The 12584-nt window shown below is 38.1% G+C and overlaps 1 protein-coding gene and 1 pseudogene across 1 annotated transcript; both read right to left on the bottom strand.

Moving 5' to 3' along the window:
* Positions 1 to 306: 306 nt before the first annotated feature.
* LOC129563016 (olfactory receptor 4L1-like) lies at positions 307 to 1248 on the bottom strand. Its single transcript, XM_055436600.2, has one exon. The coding sequence runs from the start codon at positions 1246 to 1248 to the stop codon at positions 307 to 309; it is 942 nt and encodes a 313-aa protein (XP_055292575.2).
* A 9831-nt stretch (positions 1249 to 11079) lies between these two features.
* Positions 11080 to 12020, bottom strand: LOC148776496 (olfactory receptor 4K13-like; annotated as a pseudogene).
* Positions 12021 to 12584: the final 564 nt, after the last annotated feature.

Raw genomic sequence — 12584 nt, 5'->3', positions numbered from 1 at the left:
CGATTTCTCTTTATTTAATGAAGTTCAGTCTTGAACATTTCTGGGTTTCCCACTATAGTTAGTGAGTCAGTTTTTTTTCCTCCTTATTTCTTTATTTAAGAAATTTAATCCCAGCTGAATAGAATTCAATTAAAAATTATTCTTTCAATAAAACAAATTATAGAGATACGATGATGGAGCATTTGGTAGGTTTAAAATACATTATGAATATTGAAAAAACTACAAAAGACAAATTAATACCAACTTATTCCAAGAGGTACTATATATGGATTATGGCCCATAAACCTTTGTCATCATGGTTGTTGCCTAGAAGGTCTTTCTGGAGCTCACATGTTGGGTCCTCAGTCTATTCATGGCTGCTTTCATCTCCTGATTTCTCAGAGTGTAAATAATGGGGTTCAGTAAAGGTGTGATAACTGAATAAAACACAGAAAGAAATTTATCCACTGAAAAACTACTAAATGGCCAAGCATAAATGAAGATACACGGCCCAAAGAACAGAGTGACCAGTGTAATGTGAGCAGATAGTGTGGACAGAGCTTTGGAGAGACCACCAGAGGGTCGATGTGGAACGGTTACCAGAATGACAGTGTAGGAAATGAGCAAGAGTACGAAGGAGATGAAAGACAATAGTCCACTGTCAGCAATTACTAGCAACTCCAGAACATAGGTCTCGGTGCAGGCGAGCTTTATAACCAGCGGGAGGTCACAGAAAATATTGTCTACTATATTGGGACCACAGAAGGGCAAGGTGATGGTAAAAACCATCTGGCTCATTGTATGCACAAAGCCAACAGCCCATGACAGCAGCACAGAGCCTCTGAGTACCCGATGGTTCATGATGGCTGTGTAGTGAAGAGGTTTACATATTGCAAAGTACCGATCAACCGCCATAACTATGAGAAGTGTCATCTCACTGCCCCCTAAAAAGTGAAGGAAGAACATCTGAGCCATACAGCCCCATAGAGAAATAGTTTTATTCTCCCTGACAAAATCTGCAACCATCTTGGGGGTTGTGATTGTAGAAAGAGACATATCAAGAAAGGAGAGGTTTCCAAGGAGAAAGTACATTGGTGTGGAGTGCAGATGAGAGTCCAAGGTTATGGTGACCACAATGGGAAGGTTTCCTGCCATAATTGCTGCATAGGCCAATAAAAATATGAAAAAAAAGAAAAGCTCAAGTTCCCAAGTGTTGGTGAGTCCTAACAAAACAAACTCAGATATCATTGAGCTATTCATCGTTTTCATCAAGTTTGTGTACGTGTTTTCAGAAAGTCTTTAAAATGAAGGTAATCCAGAAAAAGTGATGATTTAATCTGTGACAGTTTTGAAGGTATGGGCATATAGAAAGTAGTATTTGATTCCTACAGAAAAAGAAAAGGTAGATATTTCTGAAAAATACAGTTTAATTGACTAATGCAAGCATATTACTCGTATACACTTTCACATTACTGCATTTATTATCAAACAGAAAGGCACAAAATGGAAATTTATTGTAAAATTTTGTAAATATAGTTTGTGGGTATAGCTTTTCTCTTCACATTTATTTGTTGTTTTTACCATGAGTTCATGAATTTCTGAACCCTGAGTTTAATGGATCATGTAATAATCAAATGGTCTTTGGTCATAAATTAATTCAAGTGGATTAGAATATAGTCATGTAACTTTTTGGCAGCTAGTATTCAATCTTTTACCCTTTTCATCTTCCTAGTTTGAAATATTCAGATATGTTCATATGAGTTGAATTATATACCCACTCAGCAAATTGTTACAGTACTTTCTTCTCTCACCTATACTACATTCTCACCCTTCCCTTTCATCTCAAATATATATACCAAATGCTTTAACTTATTCCTGAAGGTTTAAATTGGCTACAGTCTGTCATGTGTCCCTACCTCCCCCAGATAATAATAAAATAAACTTCCCAGGAAGTTTCTGCACAAGAACATAAATATTTCTGTGTTAATGTTTCTCTCTTCCTTTGTTCTTTCCTTCTCCCTCTGTCCCTCCCTCCTTCCCTTTCTCCTTTCCTTCCTTCTATTTTCTTTCTTTCCTTCTTTTTTTTTTTTTCAGTTGTGTTTTCTATCTCATACTTTGGTTAGTGAATAAAACTCTTAGCCTCTGCCTTCTGTCTATTTCCCTGACTCTCTTGTTGCTGGATTCCTGGCTGGAGTTTTCTTTCTTGTCTCTTTGCATTCTCTGTGTAAATGATCTCTAAACAATCATCAAGTCTTTCACAAGTAGTGCTTTTTTCTTCCCTTGGCTCCTAAATGCTTACTTTTTGGTGATGATTGCTTTCCTCTGACTTTTCAAACTTGTGTCCAGACTGACTCTTGATAATTCCTGGTTCAAATATCCTTGATACTTGTACTGTTTTTCCACAATGAGTGGGCACTGTTGGCTTACTTTTGTCTATTTTTCTCTTTGATTTAGATTTTTTGGCCCCATCTTCCTGTTTCTTTTTTTTTTTCCTTTAAAAAACTATTAGTGGCACATACCAGCTGCACAGACACAGAGACAGAATCACAGATATACACACATATGCTTATACCGAGTTCTAGTTCTAGAGTACAAGGACAGAATGTTGAGAATTTACTCTGAATTTCCCTTTTTTTTCTTTATAGTTCATGAAATATTCAGAAGTTATTGCTTAGTCCAGTTATCAAAACTTGGAAAAACAAAACAAAACACTGAACCAAGGGTCAAGAACCAAATTTTAGTCCTGCCCTAACATGTACTAGGGAAACATACTCTTTAATTCTTTTCAACATTGATATAATTTTCTATAAAAATAAAATAATATCTACTCTTCAACCTCTTGTTTTTGTTGTTCAGTTGCTCAGTTGTGTCCAACTCTTTGCGACCCCATGAATCACAGCATGCCAGGCCTCCCTGTCCACCACCAACTCCCGGAGTTCACTCAAACTCATGTCCATCGAGTCGGTGATGCCATCCAGCCATCTCATTCTCTGTCATCCCCTTCTCCTCCTGCCCCCAATCCCTCCCAGCATCAGAGTCTTTTCCAGTGAGTCAGCTCTTCACATGAGGTGGCCAAAGTATTGGAGTTTCAGCTTTAGCATCAGTCCTTCCAATGAACACCCAGGACTGATCTCCCTTAGAATGGACTGGTTGGATCTCCTTGCTATCCAAAGGACTTGCAACAGATTCTCTAGCACCATGGTTTGAAAGCAGCAATTCTTGGTACTTAACCTTCTTTATGGTCCAACTCTAACATCCGTACATGACTACTGGAAAAGCCATAGCTTTGGCTATACAGACCTTGTTGGCAAACTGATGTCTCTGCTTTGTAATATGCTGTCTAGGTTTGTCATAGCTTTTCTTCCAAGGAATAAGCATTTTTTAATTTCGTGGCTACAGTCACCACTTGCGTTGATTTTGGAGCCCAAGAAAATAAAGTCTGTCACTGTTTCCACTTTTTTCCCAAGTATTGGCCACGAGGCGATGGGACCAGATGCCATAATCTTCATTTTTTGAATGTTTAGTTTTAATTCAGCCTTTTCACTCTTCTCTTTCACCTTCATCAAGCGGTTCTTTAGTTCCTCTGCACTTTCTGCCACTAGGATGGTGTCATTGGCATATTTGAGGTTATTAATAATTCTCCCAGCTATCTTGATTCCAGCATGTGTTTCATCCAGCCTGGCATATTGCATGATGTACTCTACATGAGAAGGAAATGCAACACACTCCAGTATTCTTGCCTGGAGAATCCCATGGATGGAGGAGCCTGGTAGACTATAGACTGGTAGGCTACAGTCCATGGGGTCACAAAGAGTTGGACAAGACTGAGTGACTTCACTATCACTATCACTCTACATGTAAGTTAAATAAGCCAGGTGACAATATGCAGCCTTGACATACTCCTTTTCCAGTTTTGAGCCAGTCCATTGTTCCCTGTCCAGTGTTAATTGTTGCTTCTTGATCTGCATACAGATTTCACAGGAGACAGTTAAGATGGTCTGGTGTTCCCGTCTCTTTAAGAATTTTCCACAGGCAAAGGCTTTAGCATAGTCAATGAAGAAGAAGTAGATGTTTTTCTGGAATTCCCTTTCTTTTTCTGTGATTGAATGGATGTTGGCAATTTGATCTCTGGTTCATCTGCCTCTCCTAAATCCAGGTTATACATCTAGAGGTTCTTGGTTCACATACTGTTAAAGCCTAGCTTGAAGGATTTTGATCTATTTTTGTGTTATTTTATTCTACACATAGGTGCTAAATACCTATGTGCATTCCCCAAATTCTATCTTTAACTTTATCTCGTTTCCTGGTGATTGTGAGGATACTCAAACCAATAAGGACCACAGAAGGATTTTTACTATGCAAGAATTGGTAAAGTACACTTAGTGTTAATGAAAATGTTTTTCCTTATTAAATATGTGATAATTTTAAAAGAGTTGTTGTCAACATAATTGGTATTATATTTAATGCAATAAAAAAGTCTACATAATAGTTATGAAATTATCAAAATTATGCACTCTTCGATCTCAAAATACTAATAGAAGAAAACCTTGAGGAGAATCCTAAAAGTAATTTTTATAGTTTATTATGTAAAATTGGAAAATTAAAAGCAAAAATTATATTTATTAATTTATGCTTTTAAAAAATTTGCAAGCATATTTGTAAAATATATCCATCTAAATGTACATAAACATGATTCAAATATGTTATGATAAAAAATAATTCATTTTTACAATTTTTGCTGCTGCTGCTGCTGCTAAGTCACTTCAGTCGTGTCCGACTCTGTGTGACCCCATAGACAGAAGCCCACCAGGCTCCCCCGTCCCTGGGATTCTCCAGGCAAGAACACTGGAGTGGGTTGCCATTTCCTTAATTCCGATGTGTGAAAGTGAAAAGTGAAAGTGAAGTCGCTCAGTCGTGTCCGACCCTTAGCGACCCCACGGACTGCAGCCTACCTGGCTCCTCCATCCATGGGATTTTCTAGGCAAGAGTACTGGAGTGGCTTGCCATTGCCTTCTCCGTTACAATTTTTACATATTGATCAAGTGTGAAATATTTTTGAAATACTTACTCTTCTACTCAGACACAGGTAAAAATAAGTTAGAATCAGAAAAATAATACAGTTATTGCTAACTTGAGGCACAGTTTAAAACTCACGTAAAAAGTTTAAATTTTTGAGAGGTATGTATTTATACAAATAATATTGAACTGAAAAGGAGTGAAAAAATAATTGAATAACGCTCAATCAGGCAAGGTTTGGTTTTTCTCTAGCAGAAATTTCTGAGAATGGGATGGTTACCTGTGACTGGGGAGCCTAGCTCTTTCTGTGCTGTTTTTGTGACTAAATGAGTAAGAATTATTAGTTCACCTATGGTGCAAACTTGAAGAAAGAAAACTATGTTTAATATTCTGTGTCTATATTCAGTAATAAAGCCTTTCTACACATTTTCATAAAAGCACTTAATGTATGTGGAGATATGTAACTGGAAGCTCTTTTGTTAAGTAATAAAGGCTGTGAAGTTTGTATTGATCTTGAATTTTTTTAATGATTATTTATCCTCATAGTGTTAAGCTGTGTATGGATTAGATAACCCATGAGTAATATTCACTTATCACAAAAAATGTTTGACATGTGAACAATCAGATTTTCTGCCAAAATAACCATTATAAATATTTTCCTAATTAAAAAATAAGCTTGCACAGTTGGTAGAAAAGTTCAAACATTATATGTGCCCAAAGAACTCTTTTCCCATATCAAGTTTAAAATATTAAAGTATGTCTTTGTTATAAATGTAGGTAGAAAAGGGTGGTAAGTTTAGAAAAATTGGAAATCGTCCTTAGGTTACAAAATCACCAAAACAAATATATTAGCAGTATAATTAGACAATCCTATTGAATAGAAGGTTTGTTACTTCAGAAAAATAAATATAGACTTGAGGGGAAATCTTTTAGATATTCATTTAAATTAATCACATTTAATTTAGAATTCCATAAGTGTTTTCTCAGTTGAAGTAAATATCCAATGTAGGAAAGTAAAAATATGAAGAATTAAATGAACATAAAATAAAATAAGTCAATGTTTTACATTTTCTTGATATGCAATTTTTATTAGACTATATTTTGGACTGGCTAAAGATGTTAAATGTAGCCAAGGATGAAACTAATTTTTTGTTATTTTACCACATTCTAAATTATTTTGTCTTTTTATACAATAGTGGTTAAACAATAAACAAACTCAAATTTATGTTCTCAAAATACAAACTCAAATTATAAATCTGACCCTTTAGATCAGGATGTCAGTGGTATTTTTCCATCACAGACTGGCTTTCTTCTTATTAAAACTGGGTAAATTTGTCCAGATGCTATCTGACCCAAGTTGTATTTTACCGTTGCCTTCATGATCAGAATAATCTGGTTTTCATTAATTTCTAGGTTTCGTATACAAAGTTTCCTCCTTTATTAAAGTATACAGTTTCTCGACGTTATTAGCACTACTATTTAAACCTACCAGTTCTAGCTGAGGAATGGCCTCTTCAAAGATACATAGACGCAGTAAGATTCTGAATATATATTTATCTTTTTGCCTCTGTGGATATACATGAAAATCATTTGCAGGTCAGAAAGAAAAAGGACACAAAACACATACATAAGGTGTAGATTAGTGATTAACGCCCAGAGGGAATTATTAGAGTAAAGGTGCTAGTTAGTTGTCTCTAGAGTTCAGAGTAAGGACTTAGTCTCTCATTATTTAAGTTGATTATGAATTCATCAAGTGTATGAGTTGTGTGGAGTCTCCCTAAGTGCTTTCCAGAAAAAAAGCATTAACTTAAGTGTTTTGGTTGGTAGAGGGTAAGCAAATTTATGAAAATGGATCTACCATAGATGATGGACAGGAGAAACTATAATTCTATTCATTTGGCTTTACAATCTGAATATTTATAATTTGATAATTGAATGCATTTATTCAATTAGAATTAAAATAAATAGATACACACAGACCAAGGCATATAAGGAAATTCATAGACTATAGACTAGTTCTTAGCACAGAGAAAACTTTCCTTTTACTCTGTAAGGGAATAAGAGAGAGAGAAAGAGAAAGAAGCACACACACTCATGAGCTAGAACAAGCAGAGGAGGCCTTCACCAGTGAAGTGAAGTGAAGATGCTCAGTCATGTTCGACTCATTGCGATCCCATGGGCTGTACCCTACTAGGCTCCTCCATCTATGGGATTTTCCAGGCAAGAGTACTGGAGTGGGTTGCCATTTCCGTCTCCAGAGGATCTTCCTGACCCATGGACCGAACCCAGGTCTCCCACGTTATAGGCAGACACTTTACTGTCTGAGCCACCAGGGAAACCCCTGGCCTTCACCAGGGTGATCAAAATGATTTATGGTACTCAATAAGTGATTAGTTAGTGGAGTTTAGCAGATTTGGAATTTCATGTAGTCTTACAATTATGTTTAACTTCACGATGGCTCAACAGTATTAAAAGAATATTATGGAGGTTACAATAAACTGTGGAACATTCTGAAAGAGATGGGAATACCAAACCACCTGACCTGCCTCTTGAGAAACCTGTATGCAGGTCAGGAAGCAACAGTCAGAACTGGACATGGAACAACAGACTGGTTCCAAATAGGAAAAGGAGTACGTCAAAGTTGTATATTGTCACCCTGCTTATTTAACTTATGTGCAGAGTACATCATGAGGAATGCTGGGCTGGAAGAAGCACAAGCTGGAATCAAGATTGCCGGGAGAAATATCAATAACCTCAGATATGCAGATGACACCACCCTTATGGCAGAAAGTGAAGAGGAACTCAAAGGCCTCTTGATGAAAGTGAAAGAGGAGAGTGAAAAGGTTGGCTTGAAGCTCAACATTCAGAAAACGAAGATCATGGCATCTGGTCCCATCACTTCATGGGAAATAGATGGGGAAACAGTGGAAACAGTGTCAGACTTTATTTTTTTGGGCTCCAAAATCACTGCAGATGCTGATTGCAGCCATGAAATTAAAAGACGCTTACTCCTTGGAAGGAAAGTTATGACCAACGTAGATAGCATATTAAAAAGCAGAGACATTACTTTGCCAACCAAGGTCCGTCTAGTCAAGGCTAGGGTTTTTCCAGTGGTCATGTATGGATGTGAGAGTTGGACTGTGAAGAAAGCTGATCGCCGAGGAATTGATGCTTTTGAATTGTGGTGCTGGAGAAGACTCTTGAGATTCCCTTGGACTGCAAGGAGATCCAACCTGTCCATTCTAAAGGAGATCAATCCTGGGTGTCCATTGGAAGGACTGATGCTAAAGCTGAAACTCCAACACTTTGGCCACCTCATGCGATGAGTTGACTCACTGGAAAAGATTCTGATGCTGGGAAGGATTAGGGGTGGGAGGAGAAGGGGACGACCGAGAATGAGATGGATGGATGGCATCACCAACTCGATGGACATGAGTTTGAGTGAACTCCAGGAGTTGGTGATGGACAGGGAGGCCTGACGTGCTGTGATTCATGGGGTCGCAAAGAGTCGGACAGGACTGAGCGACTGAACTGAACTGAATGGAGGTTACTACAGTAAAACTTTTATGGTAAAACGTAATTAAGTAGGTAAATTTCTAAGGGCTATCTCAGTAGCAATACATGAGTGCAGAGGATTTCACCTGTTTGAGGAATTTTTCTGCCTTTATTCTTATATGTAACTTTTGAACTGTGGTGCTGGAGAAGACTCTTGAGAGTCCCTTGGACTGCAAGGAGATCCAACCATTCCATTCTAAAGGAGATCAATTCTGGGTGTTCATTGGAAGGACTGATGCTAAAGCTGAAACTCCAACACTTTGGCCACCTCATGCGATGAGTTGACTCACTGGAAAAGGGTCTATTGCTGGGAAGGATTAGGGGTGGGAGGAGAAGGGGACGACAGAGAATGAGATGGCTGGATGGCATCACCGACTCGGTGGACATGAGTTTGAGTGAACTCCGGGAATTAGTGATGGACAGAGAGGCCTGGTGTGCTGTGATTCATGGGGTCGCAAAGAGTCGGACACGAATGAGCGACTGAGCTGAACTGAACTCTGCCATGTCTCCTCAATTACAATCCTCTTGAAAAGGTTACAAGAAAATGAGGGTTGTAAATATATGATAAATATGATTCATTTCCAAAGCCCGTAGTAAATATTGCTAATAAATTTTTTATTCTTTCTAACTGAACCTCAGAATTTTTTTCAATGTAGTTCTCCAGGCAACTGCCAGCAATTAGAATTGCCATTAAAAAAGTATTTCAGCTAAGGAGATATACACCTTAACATAGCATGACCTTTGAGGAGATGTTTGCAAGAGAGCAGAGCATTCTCAAAAATAGAAATTAGAAGGATAATATGAGCACAGCATTGATATCCAGATGAGATTACCCATACCAGTTGTTAAGGATTGTACACATTTAATTTTTCAGAATAAACTTAAATATTAGGTGCACAATGTCTAAGGTCAAAGTAAAACAGGGCGGTGTATTGCTTCTCATCCTGTTTGTGATGCCAATTCATACTGTGTTCTCTGTTCATTGAACCCATGGTAGATAAGGTGCAAGTGGGGAAGCTGGAAGAAAACCACAGCACAACCTCTTTCTAGGCTGGCACAGCGGTCATGACTGTGTTCTCTCCTGGCTGATGTGGCAGTGGTAGCAGCAGTCACGCTGTCTTCTCTCCTCTTGTGGCTTACCCAACGGACGCAGCCGTGATGCAGCAGTAATGCCACTGCTCTCTAGGTGGAGTTCATATATCTGTAACACAAAGTAGCCCACAGGCCAGCAGCACCTGGTGATGTGAATGCACAGCGCTCCAAGTGATCAGAGCTGTTCCATAATCATTATTTGCAAAATGTGGGGCAAGAGCATGAGGCTGTAGGGTGAGAGAGCCTGACCATGCCATCTTGGCTAATTTGCTTTTTCCCTACAGGCAGATACAATCGAACACAAGAGAAAAAACAAATAAGATGAAAATGAGAGAAAATATGCCTTATTCCAGGTTCCTTGTTTTGCAATATGTTAATAAAATACATCAAAAGAGGTGATCCTGAAGATGTTTGCATAATTTAGGTTTTCAGTTTGTCTTTAGAAGGACTCTTTGCAATGTTTCCATAAACTCACTGAATCATTAATAAATTCAGATTTGTAACCTCAAATAGCCCACTATTTCCTCTGTGTTCATTTCTATTACAATTTATTCTCCACTTAAGAAGACAAACCTTCATGACACTTTAGAAGTATGTTGAATCTATTCTCAAACCTCCCATTCTCAAAACTCTTTAATTGCTTTATATTGCTAAAAACTAGGATTCACGAGGCCTAAATACTCTGGTCTCTACCTTTCTATAGAATCTCTGCACATGTCTTTCTTCCTTTTAGTCCTCAACCTCCCTCATAAATGTCTGTCTTTGGTACCTAATATGACTTTCTCACTTTACAATATCCATATAAACTTTTCCTTCTGCCTGGAATACTCTTTTTCCCACTCAAATGTCTATTCTTTAGCTTTTTTAATGCTTTTCTGTGAAGACTTCTTAACATGATCTTCTAACATCACCACGCCTAATATGGATGCCTCCTCATTACTCTGCAAGGCAGAGAGCAGTGTTGTGTGATAACCACATGTGTGTATTATTTATTTTAAACATTCCTAAGAGTTCCCTTGAATTCTAAAACAAGGAGTTAAAGGAAGCAATGAATGCAAGCTTATTGATGTATTACATTTGTGCTAAGAATATTTTCCAATAAAATAAAAAGATATCTTATTTTCCTCACATTTAGTAAGGTAGAAATTTAATATTATTTAACATTTGATTTCAATTATTTGAAGAAATAATTAAATGATTTTCCCTGGTGGCTCAGCCATAAAGAATCCACTTGCCAGTGTAGGAAATACGGGCTAAATCCCTGGATAAAGAAGATCTCCTGGAGGAGGAAATAGTAATCCACTCCATGGCAGTGGAGCCTCTTGGGCTACCATTCATGGGGTTGCAGAGTCAGACAACACTGAGCAACTAAACAGTAACAATAACAACCCCCCCAATTGCAGGGAACAAAAAATGATCGTATACAGCAGACAATATTTAGGGGGTGAACCAGGAACCAATATGCTGGTTGCTCAGTCTCTTAATGGTTGCCTTCATTTCCTGATTCCTCAGAGTATAAATAATTGGATTAAGGAGAGGAGTGATGACAGAGTACAACATAGACAGAAATTTATCTACAGAGTAACTATTAAATGGGAAAGCATAGATGAAGATGGCAGGGCCAAAGAAGAGAGTGACGACAGTGATGTGAGCAGACAGTGTAGACAGAGCCTCAGAGGGTGCACTGGAGGAGTGCTGCCAGATGGTGAGCAGCATGGCCACGTAAGATACGAGCAAGAGAATGAAGCAGATCAGGGCAAGAGCCCACTGTTCACGATCACCAAGAGCTCCAGGATGCAAGGATCAGTGCAGGTAAGCTTGATGACCAGGGGGAGGTCGCAAAAAAAGCTGTCCAATACATTGGGACCGCAGAAAGGCAAACCCACCATAAAAACCATCTGGCTTGTAGTATGGATAAGCCCAATCACCCATGAGAGCAGTAGAAGCCCAATGAGCACCCTGTGACTCATGATGGTCTTGTAGTGCAAGGGTTTGCATGTGGCAACATACCTGTCAATGGCCATAGCTATCAGAAGAGACATCTCTCCACCCCCAAAGAAGTGCATAAAGAACATCTGGATCAGGCAGCCCCACCAGGAGATGGTCTTGTGTTTTCTGAGGAAGTCTGAAGTCACTTTGGGAATTGCAGCAGAAGAAAGACATACATCAAAAAATGATAAATTTGCCAGGAAGAAATACATGGGGGAGTGAAGATGGTTATCAACTATCACAGAGATGACAGTGAGGAGGTTTCCTACTAGGACGGCGACATAGACCAGCAAAGAGGTTGCAAGAAAGAATATTTGAGTTTCTTGAGAAGTAGAAAGTCCCACCAAAATGAACTCAGAAACACTTGATCTGTTATTCAGCAGATCCATTCATCCTTCTGCAGAAGCTGTCTGAAAAGGGAAAACAAAGAGGGTGTGATAGGAAGTAACAGATCAGGGAACTTAATATTTACTTAAGCATTTTGCCTTTTATTCAGAGTAATGACAGTTTTGCAGTAGGACTGCTTTTTAGGTATTTAGCAGTTGGAGATATTTCACAGGACCATGAGACCGTAAAAAGGTGATGATTATGGACCAAGTTAAATCAAATTTTCTGATGGTTAGTGCAAAGCAAGTTCAGTTAGACACAGAAAACTTGTCTCCTTTCATGTTCAACTCCAGATCACACTGTGTAGAAACACTTAAACTATTAGAGTGACAAAGGAGAGTTTTCAAAATCTCCTGGAGGTAGATTTTTATCTTTTGTGAATCTCAAGAAGTACATTATGATATCCTCAGTATTCAGTAATAAGTTTACTTTACTAAAAAAGATATTATGAAGACCAAGTCAAGCCTAAAGCAGCATGAAGAAAATAAATAATAAAAATTATAGCAAAAATTAAATGTAGAATTCAGAGAAAGATAACAAAAGAAACCAGTGAAACCAAGACCTGG

The sequence above is a fragment of the Moschus berezovskii genome, chromosome 9, assembly GCF_049115385.1.
Source record: "Moschus berezovskii isolate FMDL1 chromosome 9, NW_MosBer_1.0, whole genome shotgun sequence".
Lineage (NCBI taxonomy): Eukaryota > Metazoa > Chordata > Mammalia > Artiodactyla > Moschidae > Moschus > Moschus berezovskii.
This window is presented reverse-complemented; position numbering and strand designations above follow the sequence as displayed.